This window comes from Sphaeramia orbicularis, chromosome 9 (assembly GCF_902148855.1).
Source record: "Sphaeramia orbicularis chromosome 9, fSphaOr1.1, whole genome shotgun sequence".
NCBI classification, from domain to species: Eukaryota; Metazoa; Chordata; class Actinopteri; order Kurtiformes; family Apogonidae; genus Sphaeramia; species Sphaeramia orbicularis.
The window spans coordinates 961,284-986,471 of NC_043965.1; the positions used below are offsets into that span (position 1 = coordinate 961,284).

The 25,188-nt window shown below is 42.5% G+C and overlaps 2 protein-coding genes and 1 long non-coding RNA gene across 4 annotated transcripts; 1 reads left to right on the forward strand and 2 right to left on the reverse strand.

Moving 5' to 3' along the window:
• The first annotated feature begins 1,079 nt into the window (after nucleotides 1–1,079).
• Nucleotides 1,080–6,121, forward strand: LOC115425779 (inactive phospholipid phosphatase 7-like). Its single transcript, XM_030143535.1, has 4 exons — nucleotides 1,080–1,648; nucleotides 2,766–3,085; nucleotides 3,767–3,948; nucleotides 5,180–6,121. The coding sequence occupies exons 1-4, from the start codon at nucleotides 1,482–1,484 to the stop codon at nucleotides 5,384–5,386; spliced, it is 876 nt and encodes a 291-aa protein (XP_029999395.1). The 5' UTR covers nucleotides 1,080–1,481; the 3' UTR covers nucleotides 5,387–6,121.
• A 1,179-nt stretch (nucleotides 6,122–7,300) lies between these two features.
• Nucleotides 7,301–13,877, reverse strand: LOC115425774 (WD repeat-containing protein 5-like). Of its 2 annotated transcripts, XM_030143530.1 has the most exons (14): nucleotides 13,532–13,877; nucleotides 12,748–12,856; nucleotides 12,098–12,171; nucleotides 11,852–11,941; nucleotides 10,621–10,710; nucleotides 10,352–10,435; nucleotides 9,992–10,047; nucleotides 9,821–9,867; nucleotides 9,329–9,404; nucleotides 9,214–9,247; nucleotides 8,870–8,944; nucleotides 8,681–8,768; nucleotides 8,470–8,597; nucleotides 7,301–8,431 (listed from the first exon to the last, which is right to left on the reverse strand). In XM_030143530.1, the coding sequence occupies exons 1-13, from the start codon at nucleotides 13,604–13,606 to the stop codon at nucleotides 8,497–8,499; spliced, it is 999 nt and encodes a 332-aa protein (XP_029999390.1). In that variant the 5' UTR covers nucleotides 13,607–13,877; the 3' UTR covers nucleotides 7,301–8,431; nucleotides 8,470–8,496. The 2 variants fall into 2 exon arrangements, with proteins under 2 accessions (XP_029999390.1, XP_029999389.1); XM_030143529.1 differs by having other exon boundaries at nucleotides 7,301–8,597.
• Nucleotides 13,878–23,316: 9,439 nt separating this feature from the next.
• On the reverse strand, nucleotides 23,317–24,639 carry LOC115425791 (uncharacterized). The gene is made up of 2 exons (XR_003936274.1): nucleotides 23,955–24,639; nucleotides 23,317–23,663 (listed from the first exon to the last, which is right to left on the reverse strand). It is a non-coding gene; the product is annotated as an uncharacterized LOC115425791 (long non-coding RNA).
• Nucleotides 24,640–25,188: the final 549 nt, after the last annotated feature.

The following is a 25,188-nucleotide window of genomic DNA, read 5'->3' on the forward strand; positions in this document are numbered from 1 at the left end:
AGCCCTGTTAGCTCCGTTAGCTCAACACCGCAGCCCTTCGGCGGCCACAGCAGAATGGAACCGGATGACTTCAATCAAAAATGTGTTTGTAAAGTTTCCCGGTGTCTCTCTCCGTGCGTGTTGGAAGCTGAACAGCTGTTAGCACCGATAGCCTCCAGCTGTAACCAATGGCAACGGTGTCCCCTGTCATGTCCGGGTAGAAACACAATAACAGAGGTTCCGCCTTCATTACAGTTGATCTTTATCTTTGTCATTAAATCTAATGCATTAATACTTTTGTACCTTAAAACCTATTCATGATAATATTACTTATTAATTATTATACACACTAAATTAGGTCTTAGTAGTTATAAAACATAAAATGTATTAAATACTTACGCTAACATCAGCCAGTGAGCTAAGTACAGTTTGCTATTTCAGTATAAATGAGTGTCACCTTTTAAATATGTTGCTTTTAGAATCTACAACATTTGTATTTATGGAGAAAAGTTCATGACCAAACAAAACTATACGTCCTTGTGTTCCTTTTCTTCAGCGGTTTTGTTTTCCTGTGTGTTTAGGGTCAAAACAGGTGGAGGAACAGAAAAAGACAAAGAGAGGAACTGAAGTTTGACAGGTTTGGATTAAACAAGGCAGTAGAATGAACATCAGTTACAGATTCAGGATGTTGAACATCAGCTGTGACTGGAACAAACTGAACAACAAGGATTGGAATTTGGTCCCAGTAGTTTGTGTTTTGGGTTCTTTTTTTCTAAATCCGTCCAGCTGTTTTTTGACACTCCATAAAACAGTTCCACAGACAAAACTCAGAAAAAACAGTAAAAAAAAATAAAAAAAATAACGAAAAATCACCACAACACTGGAGACAACAGGAAACCCCCCCCAAACCCCCCCCCCAAAAAAAAACCAAAAAAAAAAAAAAAAAAAAACCCACAAGGAAAATGGTGTAAAAACAAAACAAAAAGCCCAAACCGTCTATTCTTAGAGTTAGTCAGTCTCATTCACTGCTCTGTGTTTGATCCCCCATTCTGGGGGGGGTCAGCGCAGACACATCAGGGGTTAAAGGGTTAAAGTATGATGTTTGACACAGTGATGTCACAGGATGCTTTACTACAGCGCCCCCGTCTGACCACCCACCAGTTTAGTCACTACAAACCTGTCATGAACACATCAGCTGTCTGTGAGCAGGTACTGCACAGGCTCCGCCCACTTCACACCTGAGCAGCAGGGCCATGACGTGGGCGGAGTGTTCCTTTAATATAAGTGTGTGTGTATATATGTGTGTGTGTGTGTGTGTGTGTGTGTTTCCAGCCCTCTGAACAGCTGACAGTAGAAGAAGGCCAACAGTTCTATTAATAGCAGAGTCCCTCAGAGTCTCAGACCTGCTGTGTCGCAGTCAGTCCTGCAGCGCCGCCTCAGAACCAGCACCGCCCACTGGACCCCACCGGACCCTACCGGACCCCACCAGACCCGCCGCCATTATGCCGGGCAACCAGGCCCGGAGTCGCATCAGGGACCGGAACAATGTCCTGAACCGGCCTGAGTTCCTGTCCCTGAACCAGCCGCCCTGCAGGCAGCAGGCGGGGGGGGGTCCGAGGCGCCCCGTCCACAAACAGCACAGTCAGCAGGAGGACGCCGCCGCTGCGAGGTAGGAGCTCCGCCCACCAGCTGTTTATATCTGCAGGAACATGATCCTGGCCCTGGTTCAGACCAGTCCACTTTAAAGGTCCACACTCTTTAACCTGTTGGGAGTAAAGGGCTCAGGACTCCAGGGGAGAACCCACCCAGGTCTGGGATCAGGACCTGGATATAGTCTGGGATCAGGACCTGGTCATGGTCTGGGATCAGGACCTGGTCATGGTCTGGGATCAGGACCTGGATATAGTCTGGGATCAGGACCTTGTCATGGTCTGGGATCAGGACCTGGTCATGGTCTGGGATCAGGACCTGGTCATGGTCTGGGATCAGGACCTGGTCATGGTCTGGGATCAGGACCTGGTCATGCAGATAGAAAGCAGAGGAAACTCCAATCAAAGCAGATGTGTTGATTATTACTGACACATGAACCTTCTATGACAGTGACTTTTACATGAGTACTTGAACACAGCATCTGTGTGTGACGACCCACTGACCCCAAACCCACACCACAGACTGATAATGGATGGATGGAATGGGGTCAGGAGGTCCGTGGGGTCAGGAGGTCAATGGGATCAGAAGGTCAACGAGGTCAGGAGGTCCGTGGGGTCAGAAGGTCAACAGGGTCAGGAGGTCCGTGGGGTCAGGAGGTCAATGGGATCAGAAGGTCAACAGGGTCAGGAGGTCCGTGGGGTCAGGAGGTCCGTGGGGTCAGTGGGGTCAGAAGGTCAACAGGGTCAGGAGGTCAACGGGGTCGGGAGGTCAGCAGGGTCAGGAGGTCCGTGGGGTCAGGAGGTCAATAGGGCCAGGGTCAGCTGCTCTAATGCTGCCTTCAGGTGCTGTTCAGAAGATGAACATTTCCACTTGTGAATTCAAAAGTGTGTTGCGTTCACATGCTTTTGTTGACGTAGTGAAATGGAAAATGTCTGAGACCGTTTATGGATCCGCTACCGGGGGTCAGACCGTTTATGGACGTGCTTATTCATTCTTGTAAATGTGTAATTTTAGAGTTCGTAACTTGTATTTCCCATAATTCCCATGGCACTTGAAGGCAGCAGGAGATACTGGATCTAAAGTCCAGTCAAGTACCTCAGGTCTCTAAAGTCGTGGTCTCCTGTATCTGGTCTCAGGGGGTCCCGGGACTCCTCTGAGGGGGGTGGAGCCGAAGGCGGGCAGAAGGAGGCGTCCAAGTACCCGGAGCAGGACTGCATGCAGCTGAACCCGTCCTTCCGGGGCATCGCCATCAGCTCCCTGTTGGCCATCGACATCAGTCTGTCCAAGCGGCTGGGGGTCTGCGTGGGCGCCCACGGCCCCGGGGCCCCCATACGCCCCCTGGTCACCCTGCTGGCCCTGACTGGACATGCCCTCCCATGGGTCTGTGGGACCCTCCTCTGTCTGTGGAAGAGCAACACGCTGGCCGGACAGGAAGTACTCCTAAACCTGCTCCTGGGTGAGTCCACATCAGACCGTATGAGTCCACATCAGACCGTATGAGTCCACATCAGACTGCATGAGTCTGTATCAGACCGCATGAGTCCACATCAGACCGTATGAGTCCACATCAGACTGCATGAGTCTGTATCAGACCGCATGAGTCCACATCAGACCGCATGAGTCTGTATCAGACCGCATGAGTCCACATCAGACCGCATGAGTCTGTATCAGACCGCATGAGTCCACATCAGACCGTATGAGTCCACATCAGACCGTATGAGTCCACATCAGACTGCATGAGTCTGTATCAGACTGCATGAGTCTGTATCAGACCGCATGAGTCCACATCAGACCACATGAATCCACATGAGTCCACATCAGACTGCATGAGTCCACATCAGACCGCATGAGTCCACATCAGACCACATCAGACCGCATGAGTCCACATCAGACCACATGGTCTAAGGGTATATTTTGTGGAGTTCTAAGTCCTTTTTTAAACATCTGGACCTGGATGTTCCAGGTCAAAGAAGATACTGGAAGATTTTTCAAAGACACTGAATAAATGTGAGGTCAAATATAAATCCTTTGGTCTTCTCTGAACCCTCTGGTCCTGGTTAGACTGACACTCACATGATCTGGTTCAAGTCCACTTCAGTCCGCTTCTGCGTTCTGATTGGCTGTCGTCTCTTTGCAGCTCTCATCCTGGATGTGATGACCGTCGCTGGGATGCAGAAGTTGGTCAAACGCAAAGGACCGTGGGATTTCCCCCCGGGGTTCCTGGACTACATTGCCATGGATACGTACTCGTTTCCGGCCGCCCACGCCAGCCGCGCCGTCATGGTGTCCAAGTTCCTGCTGAACCACCTGGTCCTGGCGGTCGGTCATCGTTCAGTTTAATTCAGGTTTTGCACATGTCACATGATCACGTGGTTTTCTGTTTATGACGCCATATTGGTAGGCGAGCTTTCCTTGGATCGTACAGTTGTCCACTGTTGGTGATGTTTCTCTTTCTCCTCTGTAGAACTACAATAACATACAGCTTTAAGCAGTGTTACCATGGTAACCACATGTGTTGTGGTTGGTTGCAATAGATGAGTTTCATGTGATGTATGCATACGTTCAGTCTTGGAGGAGGAAGTCACGCCGAGTTCGTAGCGTGTTAAAGGCTGGAGCTGCTAAACTCCTGTGTGCCGTTTATTCCTTCTCTTTCACCAGTATCAGTTCAGCATACAGACCGCTGGGGTCCACTGGGGGCAGCGCTGGTTCTGTTCTGCCCACCGCTGTTTACAGTTATAACTGCGGTTAGCCTAGCTTCTCAGTATAGTTAGCCTAGCTTCTCAGTATAGTTAGCCTAGCTTCTCAGTATAGTTAGCCTGCGTGCCTGTTGCGTTTTAGTGGCGTGGAAAAACAGAGTAGTCCTCGTGTGGTCCGGTGCTGCAGACCCTTTAAACCTCCAGGAGGACTTCCCCTGGACTATCACCTACAGACACAGTGCTTGTGGATCTACCTGCTCCCTTTGAGTTTCCTCAGCTGGGTGAGGCAGATGGAAGTGGGCGGAGCTATGGCGGGCGACACCGCTGAGTTCAGGTGGAGCTGGAGACAACACTGCCGCCCCCCCCCACCCCCCGTCTGTGCCGGTCTGCTTTAACTATGGGACAGCCTTCCACATGAGGTCCAGTCACATGATGAAGATGGGAGGGGCTTTAGGACACAGACAGTTCATGGACTGTTTCAGAGCTAACATATGGGCTGGTTCACCAGTTCTGGGGCGGAGCCTGCAGGTGTACGGCTGATGTGAGCCGGCTGCAGCTGGGAACACTGGTTTTACGAGTTGTGTGCACATCACTGTTGTTATTAAACCTGTAAACTCATCTGTGGTGCCTTTATCACAGCAGACAGACTCACAAAGAACAAAACACAAACACCAGTCCAAAGAAAAACACCAGAAAAAGCAACAGTTGTGACTTTCTGGATCCAGATAGCGTGCCTACCAACATGGCGGTGTAAACAACAATCACATGACCAGTGATGTCAGCTGCAAGTCCTGAATATGTGTGTGCTGCTGGATGATGCTGTTGTCATGGTAACGGTCTCTGCGCCCTCCCAGGTGCCCCTGCGGATCCTGCTCTACCTGTGGGCCTTCCTGGTGGGTGTGTCCCGGGTGCTGCTGGGTAAACACCACCTGTCGGACGTGGGCTGCGGCTTCGCGCTGGGCTTCCTCCACTTCAGTCTGGTGGAGTCGGTCTGGCTGGACTCGGACACCTGCCAGACCCTGATCTCCATCGGCACGCTGCGCTGGACCCCCCTGCTGTAGACCGCCTGGACCGACCGGCCTGGACCTGCTCATGTAGTCTGTTTAAACTGGTCCAGACTGGTTGAAACTGGTCTGGACCCATTTATAGTCATCTGGACCAGTTCAAACAGGTCTGGTCTGGATCTGTTCAAACTAGTCTGGATCGGTTCAGACTGGTTTGGACCAGTCTGGACAGAACTGATGGACCTGGTTTTGGAAACTGGTCCTAGTGCGGTCTGGTTTTCTATAGGTTACCATGACAACATGCCCTGGTTGACCTGACGGTCTAGTTGTCATGTGACTGTTACCACAGCGACCGCTAAAGCTGCTGCTTTGCCATTTTTCTACGTGCGTGCGTCAGGACTTCCTGTGGACAGTTCTGGGGGCGGGAGGTTTGGTGGCTCCGCCTCTTTTAGACTCTTTGTTCTCCAGCAGATGGACCTGAGCTCCTTCTGAACCATAGACCTGGTTTTGACAGAACGGGTTCTCCAGCCTCTGCATCTGTTTGGTTTCAGTAAATAAAACCCATTTTCCTTCAGTGTGACTGAGTTCCTTCATCTGACACTGAACCAGGTCTGGAACGGTCCACTGAACTCAGGTTCATCTGGTCCAGCTGAACCTGGGTTCATGTGGACTCACGAGTTTCAAATGTTCACACCAAAATGAGTCCCAGTCCAGTTGTTCCTTTAACCCTGGTGTCCTCATATTTCCTGCCTCCTGGAGACCAAACATTCAACAACCGTCACACTTTGAACCCTTCACCCCCAGAACCAACCACCATCTGAAGGAGGAGTTAGTCTTTTTTTTTTAAATAAAATTTGATAGTTTTGAGCAGAACTGAACTTGTTTAAAAGATTTATGGGGGGGAAAAAAATAAAAAAATTATATATCTATATATATATATATATATATATATATATATATATATATATACACACACACACACACACACACAGGGTGGGGAAGCAAAATGTACAATATTTTGAGGCAGGGATTGAAAGACAGTGTATGACCAATTAGTTTATTGAAAGTCATGAGAATTTATTTGCCACAAGAAAATGTCCATAATAGAAAATGTTTTTATTCTATGTGTCCTCCTTCTTTCTCAATAACTGCCTTCACACGCTTCCTGAAACTTGCGCAAGTGTTCCTCAAATATTGGGGTGACAACTTCTCCCATTCTTCTTTAATAGTATCTTCCAGACTTTCTGGTAATAGTTTTGCTCATAGTCATTCTCTTCTTTCCATTATAAACAGTCTTTATGGACACTCCAACTATTTTTGAAATCTCCTTTGGTGTGACGAGTGCATTCAGCAAATCACACACTCTTTGACGTTTGCTTTCCTGATTACTCATATGAGCAAAAGTTTGTGAAAAGGTATGGATAATAGTGTTAGGTATGATTATGACATCAGTATATGTTTGGGTTCAAAACAACTGATGTAGTGTCTGCTGAGAAAAAACAACTAAATGTTCAGTGTACATTTGGCTTCCCCATCCTGTATGTATATGTGTGTATATATATATATATATATGTATATATACATATATATACACACACACACACACACAAGAAAGACCGAAGAAATACATACACGTGTGTGTATTTTCTATCAGTCTGTGTGTGTGTGTGTACATTTGACCCTGAGGTCAAACCCCAGTCTGACTCTGCCGATAAACCACTGCTGACGTTACCTCTGTAGTCGTTCCTCTCTGACACAGACTCTGATCTCCTCCACTGGTCCAACCATCAACTGGAACCAAAATGACTCAGATTCATTAAATTTTACATCTCACATATTCAGTCCACGGCCCACATTCCACACTTCTGTTTTTAGTAAATATGGGTAAAGTTTAGCTCAGATGTCCGATGGAAAAGGGACAAATGTCATGAACACTTCATGTGTCAGGAACTGGTTCCTCTACAGATAAACTCGTCTCATTGTGAAAAATCTTTATTTACAAATAACTGAAAAACATTCTTTCACATATTTCGTTTTTCCTTCAGATTCAAAGCTTCAGGAAACGTAGAGTCTGACGATGACGAACAGTTTGTTTTCAATTTCCCACTGACACAAGTATATGAACGCAGCACACACAGAAAACACTATCACTATAGCAACTGATGACTCAGTAGAAAGTGGGCGTGTCCCAGTGTTGTCTGACAACGGCACCGCGACGTCCGTGGACACATTAAAGGGTAAGTTCACTGTTTTCAGCCGTTAAAGGAACGTTCTGTCCACTTTCATTAAGTGTTTTAGTCAAAGTTAATAAGAGGATTCTAGAGAACGTCACTGTGTGTGAAATCAGCGTTTTGTTCTGAACTGAATCAACATTTAGTTTCATTCAGACGTTGATGAGTGACTGTGTTAAAGTCTGAACTTCTACGACTGTTTAGATGGGGTCAAAGGTCAGACCAGGACCCCAGATCAGGTCAAACACAAACAGGATCTGTGCAAATGAGCAGATCTGATCAGACAGAACTGATTTTATATCCATATTCTCATGTAAACGTCACTGACTCCACCTTCATGACTCCATTCAACGGTTCTGTCACAGGTTCTAGATTTTAAGACCCAGACCACGACGTGGACCAAACAGTGGGTTCACAGGTGGTCTTGGTCTGGATCAAACTGGACCATGGTTCTGTTCATGTACCATGAAAACATCTGTTTGGGTGTCGGAACTGTCCGACAATTTAAAAAAAAATAAAAAATAAAAAAATAAGAACAAGAACAGTCCAATAGAATTTAACTAAACGGAACCAACATGAGTTTTTAAAAGAAAAACTAACCAATGTTTTCAACTAAATCTGAGATCTCTGTCTTCTCTAAAAACTGTCAGACTGTTCTGTCTGAATGGAAAACTGATCCGATTTCAGAAAATAAACAGTGAACTTGTCCTTTAAAGGTTCGCATTATGGAAACAAATGGAAACGAATAGAAACCAATGGAAACCAACAGGACTGAGAGAATCTGCAGCGAAGACGGGACCCATTGGGACCCACTGAGACCCACCGGGACCCACTCAGACCCACCGAGACCCTCTGGGACCCGCTGGGACCCCTCAGAACCCACTGGAACTATTGGGGACCCACTGGGACTCACTAGGACCTGGTCTGGTCTGGTCTCTAACAGTCACTCTTCCACAGTTTGATGGTCTTGTCGTTCTCCAGAGCAGCCGAGGCAATGATGTTCTCTGTGGGATGACAGGCCGTAGAGATCACCACGTCTACAGGAACACACAGGTCAGAGGTCAGAGGTCAGGGGGTTTACCAGACAGGGCGTGGCTCAGAGGTCAAAGGTCAAACCTACCTGTGTGTCCTTGTAGCTTCTGGACGATCTCTTTGGTCTGAAGGTTCCAGATGTAAACCATACTGTCCTCAGAGCCCGACACGATCCACTGGCACACAGAGGTCAAAGGTCAGAGGTCAAAGGTCAGAGGTCAAAGCTGACAGTAGCTGCAGTAGAACGAGTAGAAACAGTTCCTTTAATGGGACTCACCTTCCCTCCTGTCACAGAGAAGTTTGCAAAGATACAGTACTTCTCATTTTTATGTCCAGTGTACGTTTTCAGACACTGAGGACAGAGAGGACAGACGGGTTACTGCAGGACAGACAGACAGATGGACAGACAGATGGACAGAGACACAGACAGACACAGACAGACAGACACAGACAGACAGACAGACAGACACAGACAGACAGACAGACACAGACAGACAGACAGACAGACACAGACAGACAGACACACACAGACAGACACAGACAGACACAGACAGACAGACAGACAGACACAGACAGACAGACAGACACACACAGACACACACAGACACAGACAGACAGTACCTTTCCTTTGCTGTAGTCCCACAGTTTCAGTGTGCTGTAAACAGAACACATGCTAACGTTAACCTGCTTCAGTTCAGTTCCAGCTGAATCTACAACAGTTCAAACCAACACACACTTGTCCAGAGTCGCAGCCAGGATGTATTTTCCATTTGGAGAGAACTTCACAAAAGACACCGGAGGATTATCGTCATCTGAGGAGAGAAGACACCGATCACATGACCACGTCAAACCAGACCCAGAGGCAACTGTTCACACCAATGAGAACGTCCACCTGAGAACGTTCACAGGAGAACGTCCACAGTAGAACATCCACCTGAGAACATCCACAGGAGAACGTCCATCAGAAAACATCCATGTGAGAACGTCCACAGGAGAACGTCCACAGGAGAACATCCACCTGAGAATGTCCACGCTAGAACGTCCACCTAAGAACATCCACGCAAGAACGTCCACAGGAGAACGTCCACCTGAGAACATCCACGCGAGAATGTCAGGAGAACTTCCACGTGAGAACATCCACAGGAGAACATCCACAGGAGAACGTCCACCTGAGAACGTCCACCTGAGAACATCCACAGAACAAGAACATGTTAAAGTAGGTTCTTACCAATCAGAGTCTTCAGACACTGTCCCGACGCTGTGTCCCAGATACGACTGAGGACAAAGACAAACGGACCAATCAGAACCAGGTTCTCTACCACAGTCAGGGCTTGATTCTGTTGTGTTCTACTGTGTTGTGTTCTACTGCGTTCTACTGCGTTCTACTGTGTTTACATACCACAGGCCGTCGTAGCTGCTCGATACGATGAGTGAACCATCTCTGTTGAAATGAACCTGAACGACAAACACAGCGGCGTCAGAGAACCCGGTTCCAACACAGTTCTGGTTCTGCTGAACCAGCCCACATTCTGTAATTAATGTACAGAACACCTCATGGAACCGGACAGTAGAGGGTCTGGAAAAAGGCAACTGTACTGACCATGAGGAGAACCGTCACCTAGAACCTTCACTGTTTAAAACCTGCACCCTTCAGATCAGAACTTACAGCGGACACAGAGTCAGAGGTCAGGACTTACAGCGGACACAGGGTCAGAGGTCAGGACTTACAGCGGACACAGGGTCAGAGGTCAGGACTTACAGCGGACACAGGGTCAGAATGTGCTGGAAGAGTCTTCAGACATTTTCCCGTCTTCACGTCCCAGATCCGGACGCTCTCGTCAAACTGCAGACAGACAGTCAACACACACACACAGCTGATGAAGAGTGTGTATCTGTGTGTATATTTGTGTGTATATGTGTATATTAGTGCATTTGTGTGTATATTTATCTGTGTGTGTTGGTTTGTATATTTGTGTGTACGTATTTGAGTGTGTGTGTGTGTGTGTGTGTGTGTATGTGCATACGTACCGATCCAGACACCACCAGGTTGGACTGTGGGTTGAAGTTACAGCAGAACACATAGTTACTGTGGCCTTTAAGAGTCTTCAGACACTTTCCCTGGAACAGACAGAGGTTTGGATCCACATTAAACACACCTGTCTGTCTGTATCTGTCTGTATCTGTCTGTCTGTGTGTGTATCTGTCTGTCTGTGTGTGTATCTGTCTGTGTGTGTGTGTGTATCTGTCTGTCTCACCGGCTCCACTCACACCTTTAAACACACACACATATTCTGTCATTTCCAGTCAAATACACTTTAACCCTTAAACATAAATAAGACGTTTGTCACCAGTTTTTCATCATATCTTTAAACCTCAGTTCAACCAAACTGTCACTCAGACCTTTTCAGAACTCCACGCAGCTGCAGTGTGGAAGCAACACCAACAAACACACAAACGGCTTCATTACTGCTGCGGCTGCGTGGAGTTCTGAAAAGGCCTGAGTAGCAGTTTGGTACGGTTTGGGTGGGTTGTGGTTAGAGCTGGAGTTGGGTTGGTTTGGTATGTAAACAAACAGATGCTTGGGATGGAGTGCAGTTGGCAGTTGTTCAGTGTGAGGGAAGTGCTTCAGGTGCAGAATCACAGAAACACAAACAGATTAGTGACACTGACGAGATGACTGAGGTTTAAAGACAGGATGAAGAACTGGGGATGAACAGCATACACAGATTTAAAGACCCACTAATATTTAGGTCACAACCTCCACATGAGATTGGGCTCTTTCCCACTTTTCCTTCTTCTTTCCCTCTTTATTTATTCTAATATTATTCTCTGCATTTTTCATGAAGAACTGTATTTTACACCAATTATTTCCATGTATTGATAAAATAAGTGGATCAACAGGTATTTAACAGTTCAGATCAGTAGATGGTTTAGGCTAAAGGTGGACGTTTGGGTCTTTAAGGGTTAAAGGTGGACGTTTGGGTCTTTAAGGGTTAAAGGCGGACGTTTGGGTCTTTAAGGGTTAAAGGTGGACGTTTGGGTCTTTAAGGGTTAAAGGCGGACGTTTGGGTCTTTAAGGGTTAAAGGTGGACGTTTGGGTCTTTAAGGGTTAAAGGTGGACGTTTGAGTCTTTAAGGGTTAAAGGTGGACGTTTGGGTCTTTAAGGGTTAAAGGTGGACGTTTGGGTCTTTAAGGGTTAAAGGCGGACGTTTGGGTCTTTAAGGGTTAAAGGTCTTTAAGGTTAAAGGTGGACTCTTACAGAGTTGTTGTCCCAGATCTTTAGTGTTTTGTCGTCAGAGGCTGACACCAGCAGGTTGGAGTCTGAAGACCAGGAAACGTCAGAGATGCCCTGAAAACACAAACACACCTTGTCCTCGTATCTACAGCCAAATACTGAAATACTTCATGTACATGAAGCTGAAACAGACTCAGGCTGAACCAAAGGCAAACGCTGAATCAAACTAAATCTACTCAGCATTTGACAATATGATGAAGTCAGTCTCACCAATTTGTGTCCAACGATGGATTTCTCAAACTTTCCATCGTACGCTCCCCAGATTTTTATCAACTTATCAGCAGCTGCACGGAAACGTTACCATGGTTACAGACATCCTGATGTGTTCAACGAACTTTACAAACAGTAACAACATCAGTTTAAACTGTATCTGGAACCTTTGTGTGAATGTGAACTGAAGAGTGTGTGTATGTGTCTGTATGTGTGTGTGTGTACATGTGTATGTGTCTCTATGTGTGTGTGTACATGTGTATGTGTGTGTGTACATGTGTATGTGTCTGTATGTGTGTGTGTGTACATGTGTATGTGTCTGTATGTGTGTGTGTGTACATGTGTATGTGTCTGTATGTGTGTGTGTGTGTACATGTGTATTTGTCTGTATGTGTGTGTGTATGCATGTGTGCCTGTATGTGTGTGTGTGTGTGTGTGTGTGTGTGTACATGTGTATGTGTCTGTATGTGTGTGTGTGTACATGTGTATGTGTCTGTATGTGTGTGTGTGTGTGTGTACATGTGTATGTGTCTGTATGTGTGTGTGTGTACATGTGTATGTGTCTGTATGTGTGTGTGTACATGTGTATGTGTCTGTATGTGTGTGTGTATGCATGTGTGCCTGTATGTGTGTGTGTGTGTGTGTCTTACAGGAACTGGCCAACCACTCTCCATTGGGACTGAATTTGACGGAGGACACGGCCTTTGTGTGTCCGGCCAAGGTGAACTTGACAGTGTAGTTTGGTTTGGCTGGACTGGACTGAAACAGAACAGGAGCACAGACAGATTCAAGTCTGATTCAGATTTACAGAAGTATTTATACAAACTCCACATTTCCTACTGTTGTCTGTATATTTCTTTTTGTTGCCGTTGCCTGTGGAACGTCCCCACAGTGGGATAAATTCAGTCCTATCATATCAGAAGGAACCAACTTTGTCACATACGTCTGTAAAAAGTACTAGATTTAACACTGAAGACACTGTAGAGTTTAGAAGTACCTCAGATAAACTGCAGTACAAGTATTCCATTACCTCATTTACCTCGGTGCCTGTGCGCTGATCATTTATCACATGTGAAAGTAAACTGAATAAATCTAACTTGAACAACTCCACACACTTTAGGACATGTGTGTGTGTTCTATAGACTGGTGTGTGCACTAATCATCAGCTCCAAAGGCCCTAAAACGGCTCATTGGTTTATCTTGAAGTGATTTACAACATGAAGGTATGATTTAAAGACAGACTTCAGGTTCTGCTGACCACCTGAACTTCCCTGGTCGGTTATTGGACAAAAAAAAACACCCCAAGAATGGATGATTAATACCCACATGGCTCCTACTGCTGTTTGTGTTCATGGACTGAACTGAACTCACCACTAACCGGATCCGACCGGACCTACCCGGGTCTGACCGGGCCTAACCGTGTGTCCGCCTCACCTTGCTGCCGGATCCAGAGGTCGCTGGAGGCGCCTTGGTGTTTTCTGTCTCTGGTTTCTTCTCGTCTGTCGCCATGTTGTCGGCTAACACCGTTAGCCTCCGTTAGCTCGGTTTGTTTTGATTCTCGGGGCTAACACTAGCCGCAGACGATAACCGTCACTACCGCTGTCCGCTCAAGTCCCGGGTCAGAGCCGGTACCGGGACAACGGTCTGACCCGGGTGAACACAAGGATGAACCAGGTGACGGCGGAGGCAAGATGTCTGCTGGACCGAACCGGACCGTTACTGGAGCTCAGCCTGTTAGCATAAAGTAGAGGGGAGCACAGAACTGCTTCTGCGCATGCGTGTCAAAAAGTTGACACCGATATGGCGACTGAGGAGGGTCAAAACAATGCGACATTTACAACTAGCGCTGTTCGAAAATACAGACACTGAATGTTTTCCTAAACAGATGTTGGTCTGAGGCCACCAGTGTGAACATTTGCCCCCAAAACACAGATATGTGATTTGAACAACAGGCCTTTTGTGTAGTTTTAGTTGTAGTCAGAAAACAGCTGATCATCTGTTGTTTGTGGTATAATGCATCACTAAAGGTGGAATAATAATGAAAACAGGACCCAGGCTCCTGGAGTCCAAAGGCATATTTAAAGACATTCACTAACATTCGTTTGACCTTTCAAGGTCACTCAAGGTTAAAGGTCATGGCACCAAATGAAAGCCCATATGTGACTTCCTATCTATTATCAATAATAATTAGAGCAATATCTTCAACTGTTTTTAGCTTATAACACTTTGAAATGTGTCCCATTATAAACCAATGGGAATTTGAAAAACTTCAAAAATTCAAGAAAAAATTCAAAAATCAATATTTCCCAATTCTTTGAACAAACTTGGTCGACCTTTCCCCCAAAGATGGTCCACAACAAAGATCAAGTCATTGTGACTGAAGGTTTAGGAGAAGATTCTAGAAAAACTGTTTACAGATGAACAGCTGATCCCAGTAGTCCACTGGACCCTTGGGCTGCTGGACTAAAAAGGACATACTGAAGGTGCAACGGTCTTCACTCTTCTGTTTCACACACGTGCATTTAAGCACAAAGTCGACCCTGAACCGTGTGGTTAACATGCAGAGAAGTTCACAGGTTTGAATCCTGATGGCAGCAAATATTACCAACGAATGATTTACATGGAAAAATCATTGTGTTTTTAACCTTTAAGCTGCACTGAAAATGTTGCATTTGATGATGGTTTATTTAAACTGTGAAGTTATAATGAATGTTTTCAAGGCCAGTTAATGTAATAAATGAATTTTGCATACAGTATGGTTTATTACCACCTGTCTTCATTGGAAATAATAGATATATGTTTATGACTGTGTTTAAATGCGTACAGGTCCTTCAGGGTGTCCTCCTTGAATTGGCCAAAGCCAACAAAGGCGTCGTCCTTACGCCCCAGTGGAGTGGCACCAGCCCAGGGTTCCTCGTGGGCTCTGTGGAACTTCAGGTGGGTGCATGAGTACTGGGTGAGCGCGTCTGTGTTGGCATGAGGGCGCTCATGGAGGCGTTGGTCTCCTGTTGGCAGCTGTGCACCAGCTGTACAGTGTAGTCCACGTCATTCTCCATCAGGTACTTGAAGGTCTGACCCTGGTACCGTGTCCTGTGGCGGCTCAGCACCAGCTTGGCGTTCCCAGGGTCGTTGCCCTTGGAGACAACAGGAGCCTGTGTCTGTGTCTCCACCTCTTGGTCCTTTACAGCAGACTGTCCTGTGGACCACTGACGGCCCTGGCCCTGGAGGCCCCTGCCAAGGTGGAGGCCCACAGGATGGTCTGCTGTGAGGTAGTGAGCATCAGATCTGTAATATCCATAATGAGTAGAAAGACAAAAGTGAAGACACAACATTGGCATAAATATCTCAAAACCTTTAAGTACAGCCACACAGTTCAGTACTACCAATAGGACATCTACAGAAATGTGTGCAGTAAGGTGCATTTCACTAAACTGTAGACACTTATTACACTGTAAACATGTGCATCACATACATTTACACATATTACACCTCACATGCTCCCTCCACGAATGTCTACGAACTCCAGATTTCATACAAACCCATGGTTCATAAGAATCTTTGTGACAGTGACTGTATGTGTGGTCATTAGAATTAAAGAAACAAATACACTGTTCCACTAAAACATTTACACAGATTATTCTACATTAAAAATATCAAGTGACTACTCACCACGATCACCGTCATCAGATCTCCATCCATGTGCATTCGGCTGTGGTTCACGTTTGAAAAATGCAAACTGTGTACTTGCACTTTGACTCAGTTTCAACCTTTAGTACCAAATGCCCACCTGTCCACACACTCCAATTTAACACTAGTTTACTTCTCAGATGCTCCATAACACAAAGGACTGAAAGAAAAACTGGAGTATTCAGATTTTAACATCTACAGGAGAGGATTAGGGCCAGTGGGAAAAAAAAATTAAGGTCCAATATATATTTTTTAATTATTATTCTGAGAAAAAAAGAATTCTGACTTTAATCTCAGACTGGACTTTTTTTATTCGTATTCTGACTGTTATAAATATTTTTTTTTTAAATAATTGTTCTGACATTAAAGTCAGAATTCTGAGGAAAAAAAGTCTGAATTCTTACTTTAATCCCAGAATTCTGTTTTCTTTTTTTTTAAATTATTGTTCTGACATTAAAGTCAGAATTCTGAGAGAAAAAGCTGGAATTCTGACTTTTTTCTCAGAATTCTGACTTAAATCTCGGAATTCTGACTTTTTTCTCAGTATTCTGGCGGTTTAGAATTTTTTGTTTTATTTTTTTATTAATGTTCTGAGAAAAAAGTCAGAATTCTGAGAAAAACAGTCTGAATTCAGACTTTTTTCTCAGAATAATAATAAAAAAAATATATTGGACCTTAATTTAATTTAGTTTTTTCCAGCAGCGTCACAGTGTTGTCGTCCAGACCAACTAAAGGAAATGGACTGTAACTGTGGACAAAACAATGGGATCCACCTCAGTACACCTGTCCTTTCTCAACTGTTCACATCATCAAATCAGTTTATGATCAAAACATGGTGACAAACAAACGGCTGTAGATGAAAACACTCACATATGAACAAAAAGGAAAATATCTGTCCCAGGATATGCGTTATAGTCAATGGGTTAAGAACCAGGAAAATATGGAGGTAAAAATTAAATCACTGTAAATCTTTCATTAATTTGTTTAGTTTTCAGTTTCATATTAATAATTTCTACTTGCATCCCATTGAAAAAACCTCCAGATTAATATTTGAATAAGGTGAATAAAATGAGACAAAGCAACTTTCATTTTCTTCTGACCGATCAAAAAAAAAAAAGTTCAGAATAGTCAGTAGTTATGAACATATTATAAATCATCTCAGCGTTTGTTCCATTCGACTCAGTTAAACAACTTTTATACATTTCACATCTACATGTATTAATATAACTGTGTAACCACACTCAGCTTTAATCTAATTTAACGGGGACACTTTATATCGAAGAATTACTTGGAGCTGTACTTCAGCGACTAGATTTGGCTCACAGGAGAGAGTGGTGCTATAGATAATTATGGAGCAACAAAAGCAAGGACAGCTCAGAGGCCAGTGGGTAGGGATAACAATGTATTGCACAGTTGTATATAAAAAAAGTTGAAATAAATAAATAAAAAACACAACATGCATACAGTGTCTTTTTTTTTTTTTTTTTCACAGGGTATGATTTACAAATGTTTAAACCAATTTACCTTTCAAAGGTATACCACTGGTCAAAAGAATTTTTTTGAAAATGATGCAGTTTAATGTCTCAGTGTACTCTGAAATTAAAGCACAGAACAAATAAACAACTGAATTTAAAAAAGAAATCATGGAATCAATTGAGAAACTAAAATGTACTCTAAACTCTGGACTCAAAGTATCCACCTTTGGCAGATAGAACAGTCAAACACACTCGTAGCATTCTTTCTACAATGGAAATTAGGGCTGTGTATTGGCAAAAATCTGGTGATACAATACAAATCACAATACTAGGATCACGATACAATAGATCACAATATATCACGATGCTGTTAACAAGGCAATTTTTGTTTTTTGGTTTTTTTGTTTCTTTTTTAAAAACAACAAATCCTGGAAGAATGGAATTACATCAGAAATATGCACAAAAATTTTTAACACATTTTTATTTGATCACAACAGGATCTACTGTTATATTACAAAATTTTCCTCTGTAAAAACTTAAATTATGCTTTGCAGACATTACAGTTTAAGATCCTATTCAAATGTTCAGAACTAATATAACATTATTTTAATTTAATCCCAACAAAGGAATGACAATCTGCCTCTCAGACAGTAAAAAGTGCTTTTAGGATGCTTCAAACAACAATTATTTAATAAAACAACATTAAACAATAATAAATAAAACATAAACAAAAAAGAAAAACAAAAAAGAAAAATGAACCTCCGCTATATCTGCATTTGAATAAATACCTAAAAATATCGATACAGTATTGTGAAATTAAATATCGTGATATACTGCAGAACTGATATTTTCTTACACCCCTAATGGAAATCCAATATTCTTCATAAAGTTCTTCCCTACTCTGTTGCAGAAGTTCCCATAAATGTGGAGCACTTGTCAGTTACTTTGCTTTCACTCTTCTGTCCAGTTCATCCCAAACCAGCTCCATGGGGTTTAACTCTTTCCCCGCCAAAGACGAGATTTTCCGTCACTCCGTGTTTTCACTGTTATACTGTAGTTGGAGCTGTTGCGGATCATGTGAATTACTTTCCTTAGTCCAAAAATAAACAATTAAGCAGCTTTTCCAGAAAAGTGATGGACCGGGTTTAAAGTTTTTGTACTGGAATCACGGTATCCCATGGCAACGCATACAGCGTCAGTGACTCTGAATGAGAAAATACCGACTGTGCAGGAACCGCGCGCAGTTTCAAAAGCCTTAAAGATGATTATGGAGACAGAGTCTGACAATTTAAAATATGAAGAACCTGCAGAAGAAGCTTTAGAGACAGGAACAGAGAAACAGAAGGTGAGGGAGACGGACACGGAACACGGGTCCGACACAGAGGATGGGGGGGGGGGGGGGGGGTATGGAGTGATAGAGAAAATGACAGATGGGAGGAAGAGAAAACAGACATTTCTAGAGGACATTCAAAGAGAGGACAGACACACAGACGTGGGACAAGACAAAGGACAGTGTGCATCTGTTAGAGTGAGTTCAGAGTCAGACTGTGGACACGGAACAGATTCAACACAGATGTGGTTCAGCTCCATAATGTCAACGGAGACACAGGTAAGACACTGTTTTATTTGGCTTTAGTAGGAAATAAATAAATAAATACATATATTCATAAATAGATAAATAACTAGATGTCCATATAATTATTTACAGATCAAACACAGCAGGTGGTCCAACAGGAGGACCTGGTACAGCCAAGGAAAGGCCAGAAATCTACAGTATTTAGTGCATTTGTTTTTTTTTCTTGAGAATGAAGAATATGGAAGTGTTTATATCAAAAAGCTAAACTAATATGTGTTAGACTTATAACTGATGTATGTAAATGTGTAAAGTTTCTAAGGAACCTGGTGCTTTAGAAGATGTTTGGTCTAAAGTTTGGTGTGGATTCCTCTAATATTTTGTGGAATGATGGGATATCTTAGAGCTGTTTGTTACTATTATTGTTGTTATTATTATTTTATTTTGTGATTTTGAATACAGTGTTACTGTTTGTAAATAAGAGTCAAAAATGTAAATAGGAAATCAGTTTTATCTTGAAATTCAATATCTTTGAAAAAAATGTAATTTTCTTAAGTTTTTTGCTCAAAATTCGTTTTTTTCCTGAAAATGACAAATATTCAAGTGTGTAAATCTCACAAACGAAGGAAGATAGAATAAAATAGTCTTTCATGTTTAAAAGCTGAAGTTCTGTTCTTTTTTTTGATGTATTCAGTGTTCACATACTCCAAACACAATATTTTCAGTGAGCCTTCAAAATGAGTGAATATGAACAAAAAGGCTGGCGCTGGCTACCAACTCACTGGAAAATGCTCTGGAGGGAAAGAGTTAAGTCTGGACACTGCGCTGGACACTGCATGTTTTCAAGCGGACCATCTTGTTCTTTTTTCTTAAGGTAGTTCTGGCATTTTTTTTTTTTTTCTTAAGGTAGTCCTGGCATGGGTGGTGCAGTGGATAAAACTGGTGCCTCACAGACAGAAAGTCCTGGGTTCGATTCCAACACCAGTCCATGGGGGTGGGACCTTTGTGTGGAGTTTGCATGTTCTCCCCGTGTCTGCGTGGGTTCTCTCCAGGTACTCTGGCTCCTCCCACCATCCAAACACATGCACTGATAGGTTAATGGGTTAATCTAAATTGCCCGTAGGTGTGAATGTGAGAGTGATAGTTTGTCTCTACATGTTCAGCCGTGTGATGAACTGACTGGTGAACCCCGCCTTCGCCCCTATGTAGCTGGGACTCCAAGTGACCCCCATGACCCTATTGAGGATAACGCTGGTTCAGAAAATGAATGAAGAGTTCTTGCATAGCTTGGACTTCTGTTTTGGGTCATTATTTTGCTGTAGGATGAACCCCTGACCAACTAGGCGCTAGAGCCCGACCGATTAGTCAACATTGGTCAATATGTAACCGATATATTAAAGTTTTTTACTGCGCAGAGATTCTGTCGCTCCGTTCCTGTGTCTGCGTGCTGCACACTGCCCCAATACTTGGCCCCTCCCACTCACTGGGCTGCAGCAGAGAAGACGATGAGAGAAACGGCGAAAGAAACTGCGTTTATTTTACTCCACGGTAAGCTGTGACTTTGTAAAACAATGTAATGCTACACTTTAGTGCCCCGTGAGAAAAACGTCCTTTCGGAAACACGCTGTCAGGGTACACCAAAGAGAACATTCTAGTGATTTTTCACGCAAGTTTTAGAGAGCGTATGACAGCGTTTTAATGTCATGTTAAGTTGCATCTCTGTGAAATAAACAAAGACATATACAACTGTTAATCATAATGTCCACCATTCTCTAATATCAGACTATTATCCTCCTAAGACCCAGGACATGTCAGCAAAATACAAGCTTTTTTTGTTTTTTATTAAATAAGTGCCTATAATGGAAACATCATAATGGAACAGTTTTTCCAGGTGCAGTTTTTAAAATTTTTATGGAATGTCCTTTGTGGTGGACAAATTTCTTTTCTTTTGTATAAAGTTGTAAAACTTTTGTTCACAAATGTGGACAGTGGGTCTTAGGAGGTTAAACAGCATTTTAAAGTTGTGTAAATTATCTTCCTGTGACAAACAAAGATGCAACTGTCCATCAACACGTCCACCATTATCTAATATAAGACTATTATACAGTGTTTTAAAGTTATGCAAGTTTAATCTTTGTGAAATACAGATAAATGCACCTGTACATTCCCATGTCCATCATTAATATCAGACTATTATACAGTGTCCCACTTCATTTCATGCTGTCATACAGGACTTACCAGGGCTCATAAATTCACAAGTTAATGTCTTCATTAAAATTATTTTGAAAAGGTTCCAAGTAATGTATTTAGTTGTAATTTAATGTATTGCATGTTTTGAAAGCAGCTCCATTGTTACATAAAATGTAGTTTAGTCCCTTGTATTAAGTCTAATAATGTGATGCATGTTTTGATTATTTCTTATTTTGTTTGCAGACAACTTTTTTTCACTTTTGAATGTTTGCTTCAGCATTTATTGTTGAGCTGTTTGCAAATACCCAGTGGCTGCATTTGGGATTTTTCATTAGCTAGTAAATAGGACTAATTGATATTGGTAAGATGTTTTTGTGAATAAGCCTTTTAAAAACACATCATGTATTAGTTTAAAAACACCTCACATTAGCCTATGTATTATCACTTTCAGCTAAATGCAGCCCCTTGTTTTTATTTTAAAATGTCCAACTATAGAATTAAATTCCATGCTAATAACCAAAATGCATATATTTTCATTTCACAGGCAGAGGGGAAGAGGAAGGTGTGGAGCCACTTCACAAAAGACTCCACAGGAGCTAGATGAACATCTGCAGTGCACGAGTTAGCCTGGGCTCCAGCACCAGAAAAGCAAAGAACACTGCAGATTTACTGATTTAGCATTGTGTTTACAGTTTGTTTTTCTTATATTATTGTTTACAGTTTGCCTTTTCTTATTCATCAGTAGGTTTACAGTCCTTATGTTGACAGTGTTACTAATTAAAGTTCCTTATTTTAATTTAGTAATTTTCTGTTTCTTTGTGTTGAATCATATTTTGGGTATTAAAAGAATGTATGTTCATGTACAGTATATATCCTTTGTATATCAATGCTCTTATTTCATATATCGGCCAATTTATCGGATATCTGCTTTTATTGTTGCCCCCAATATGAGTATTGGCCCCAAAAATCCCATATCGGTCGGGCTCTACTAGGTGCATCCCAGAGGGTAGTGCATGGCATAGCTGCAGACTGCTGTGTTAGCCGTTTGGGTTCAGGGTGCCTTTCACTCTGTACAAGTCACCGACCCTGGATCCAGTTAAACAGCCCCAGACCATCACACTTCCTCCTCCATGTTTGACAGTTGATGTCACACACTGAGGAACCATCCTTTCACCTACTCGACGGCGTACAGAAGTCCTGCAGGATGAACCGAAGATTTCAAGTTTTGATTCATCAGTCCCTAACACCTTCTTCCAGTCTTCAATAGTCTACTGGCGGTGTTTCATGGCCAGGGCAAGCCTCTTTTTCTTATTCTGAAGTTTCAGCAATGACTTTCTTGCTGCAACTTGAAGTCTTCTCTTCACAGTTGAAACTGACACTTGCTTACTACGACCACTATTGAGCTGTGCTTGAAGCTGTTGTCCTGTGAGTCGCCTATCACGCATCCTGCTGACTCTCAGAAACTTGTCTTCTGATTTTGTTGTGGCTTTGGGTCTGCCAGACCTCTTCCTGTCAGCATTTTCTCCAGTTTCTGAGTGCCTTTTGATGGTGACGGAAACTGTACTTACTGACACCTTGACTTTCTTCGCAATTTCTCTGTAGGACAGACCTACATTTTTAAGTGTTATGATGGTCTGTCTCTCATCTATCGTTAATTGCCTTTTCCTTGCCATTTTTATAGTAACACAGTACTTTCTGCAGTACAATACTATTCAAATAATGCTCACAACAGTATGTGTAGGTGCACACTTCATACTAAAAACCCTATTTTAACTAGTTTGCTACTCAAATGAGCTCTTTTTTTTTTTACAGTTAGTGTCTTTTTACATTTACGCATTTGGCAGACGCTTTTTTTCCAAAGCGACTTACAGGGGAAAACCAATCACATCAATCAATCAACCAAATTTTATTTCCATAGCGCCAGATCACAACAAAAGTTATCTCATGACACCTTATATATAGAGTTGGTCAAAACCAGACTCTAAGCCAATTTACAGAAACCCAACAGAATCCAGAATTTGTTAATATAATTGACTTATCACTATCTAATTTATATTTATTATTGAAATGAACTTAAATATTATCTATTTATGATCTATTTTTAACAACACACACTTCATCTGATTAACCCTTTTAGCTTGTTAGATGAAATTTAGTAACTTTTAACCTTGAGGCAGACTAGTTGGAAAAGCCCATCAGCTCCAATTGAACATTAGAGAGCATAACTCATAGAAAACATGAAATATCTATGAACAGAAAAGAAAAAATCATCAAGAGAATACAATCAATTTACACTTCACAGTAACCAGTTATAAATGAAGGGGTTTTGTTTTCGTTCCTTCTTTTTTTTTTTTTTTTCAGTCCAATGAAAAAGGGGGGAAAAAATCCCCAGAGAGTTAGGATTCTCAGTTCACCACTAAATCCTCTGGGTCTCTAGTAAAGACCAGTCCTACCAGATCTCCAGGTGGAAGCAACAGGAAAGAACAGCAGTTCAGTCAGATTCAATAGTTGGGTTGGACCACCACTACTGCTGTCCTCTGCGGCCACTAACTGTAGTTCAGCGGAACAGCAGCACAAATCCACTCCAAAAGCAAGACAAATCCAGCGCTGACAACAAACTGGGATAACAAAAAGACCCGGCCTGGATAGGCCGAACAAAATTACTCATTCATCCATTTTAAACTACATATAATCTAGCAATATCATTTTAATTCAATCCATAAACAATAATAATCATGAATATGCAAGCAAATAAAAGTAATGATAATTATGTTTTGTTTTTTTTCTTTCTGGAATTTAAACATCACAGCACTAATTATCTGCTCTAATCCTCTGTCTGCATCAAGTTTCACTGTGATAATCAATTATACTATCAGGGTGTCACATTACAATAATTAATATTTCAGACTATCACAAAATAAAATGCACACACCAGAATAGGAGGCTGGATATAGCTTTGCTAATGGAGGTTAGCACAGCTGACACAACCGAATTTCAATCCACTTTGTAGCAGCAGGTGACATGGGAATAAAAATATTAACATTTAGCTTTACAAAACAGCCGGAGCATGTTCACAATGATTGAAAAGTAAATCAATAAAAGCTCACGTCGCCGTCTCCGCTTCACTGCATGGTAGTTAGCTGCGTGCTAACTAGCAGCTACGATGCCGGCTAACTATAGCAGGGAGCACCGCGACATCCAGAGATATAAACTCCGGTAGCTTTTATCTCAAACCGACCATAAGTATAGAGATGATGGAAATCTCTGCCAAAATCCACTGTCTAACATGGAGTAGAATTCAGTTTTGTTCACATGCTTCATGGAGCAAAAGAGGCACGGCTCATCTCTGCTCTCACCGCAACACCAAGTAAACACAAACCATGGCTGGCATTTCCTGGAGTGACAAGAAGGCGCCTGCTGATTGGTTGGTGATGTCAGTATACAGCGTTCTGATTCGTCAATGTAAAATAGAACAGAATAAACTTTGTCATTTGCACAGATACACAGCAGCATAGGTACATTGGAATTCTTGTGCGTTTCCCTGAGACAGAAAAAGAGTTAGAAAAAGGTAAAGATATGCCAAAAAAGACGAATACAAAACATAAACAGCTAAAACATATTTTAAAAAAAAAAACAGTTACTGCACATACAAGCACAAATACACATTTGTAAAATAGAATATTGTAAAAAGAGTAATAATGATAATAATAACAGTACTGAGAGGTAACAAGTTATTGCACAATTGAAATAAAAGTATTGGTACATAGAGCAGGTATAGTGTGTTTATCACAAAAAGTCACTTTCAATCATTTTAATTCCCATTAATCACCTGTTTGTTTACAAACACCTTGAAATAAAACACACCCTTCATGTAAATGATGAAGACACTTTTCCTTATATCAGAAATTTATGTTGCCTTTATATCAGAGCGGATTAGTTTAATTAAAACATTTAATTTAATTCCTTTCTCCAATTCAAGGCCTAGTTGTAAACGTGGGTTACAACTGGTTTTGGAAAAATGAAAAAACAATCTATCGTTCAGATTTTAATTTAATCATAAACAGAGAAATCTGTTGGACAGATTTTAATATCAGTGGTTTTAACACCAGTGGTCTTTGCAACACTGAAATAAGGGTAGAGTTTCTCAGTGAAAGTGTCTCTGTAGG

Bases quoted from the DNA above. Each gene is read 5' to 3' on its own strand.
- LOC115425774 (XM_030143530.1), bottom strand. From the start codon at position 13,606: ATGGCGACAGACGAGAAGAAACCAGAGACAGAAAACACCAAGGCGCCT. The intron at 12,857-13,531 runs GTGAGGCGGACA...GTTCTGTTTCAG, and splicing joins CCTCTGGATCCGGCAGCAAG to TCCAGTCCAGCCAAACCAAA. The intron at 12,172-12,747 runs GTAAGACACACA...GTTTCCGTGCAG, and splicing joins AGAGTGGTTGGCCAGTTCCT to CTGCTGATAAGTTGATAAAA.
- LOC115425779 (XM_030143535.1), top strand. From the start codon at position 1,482: ATGCCGGGCAACCAGGCCCGGAGTCGCATCAGGGACCGGAACAATGTC. The intron at 1,649-2,765 runs GTAGGAGCTCCG...ATCTGGTCTCAG, and splicing joins GAGGACGCCGCCGCTGCGAG to GGGGTCCCGGGACTCCTCTG. The intron at 3,086-3,766 runs GTGAGTCCACAT...GTCTCTTTGCAG, and splicing joins ACTCCTAAACCTGCTCCTGG to CTCTCATCCTGGATGTGATG.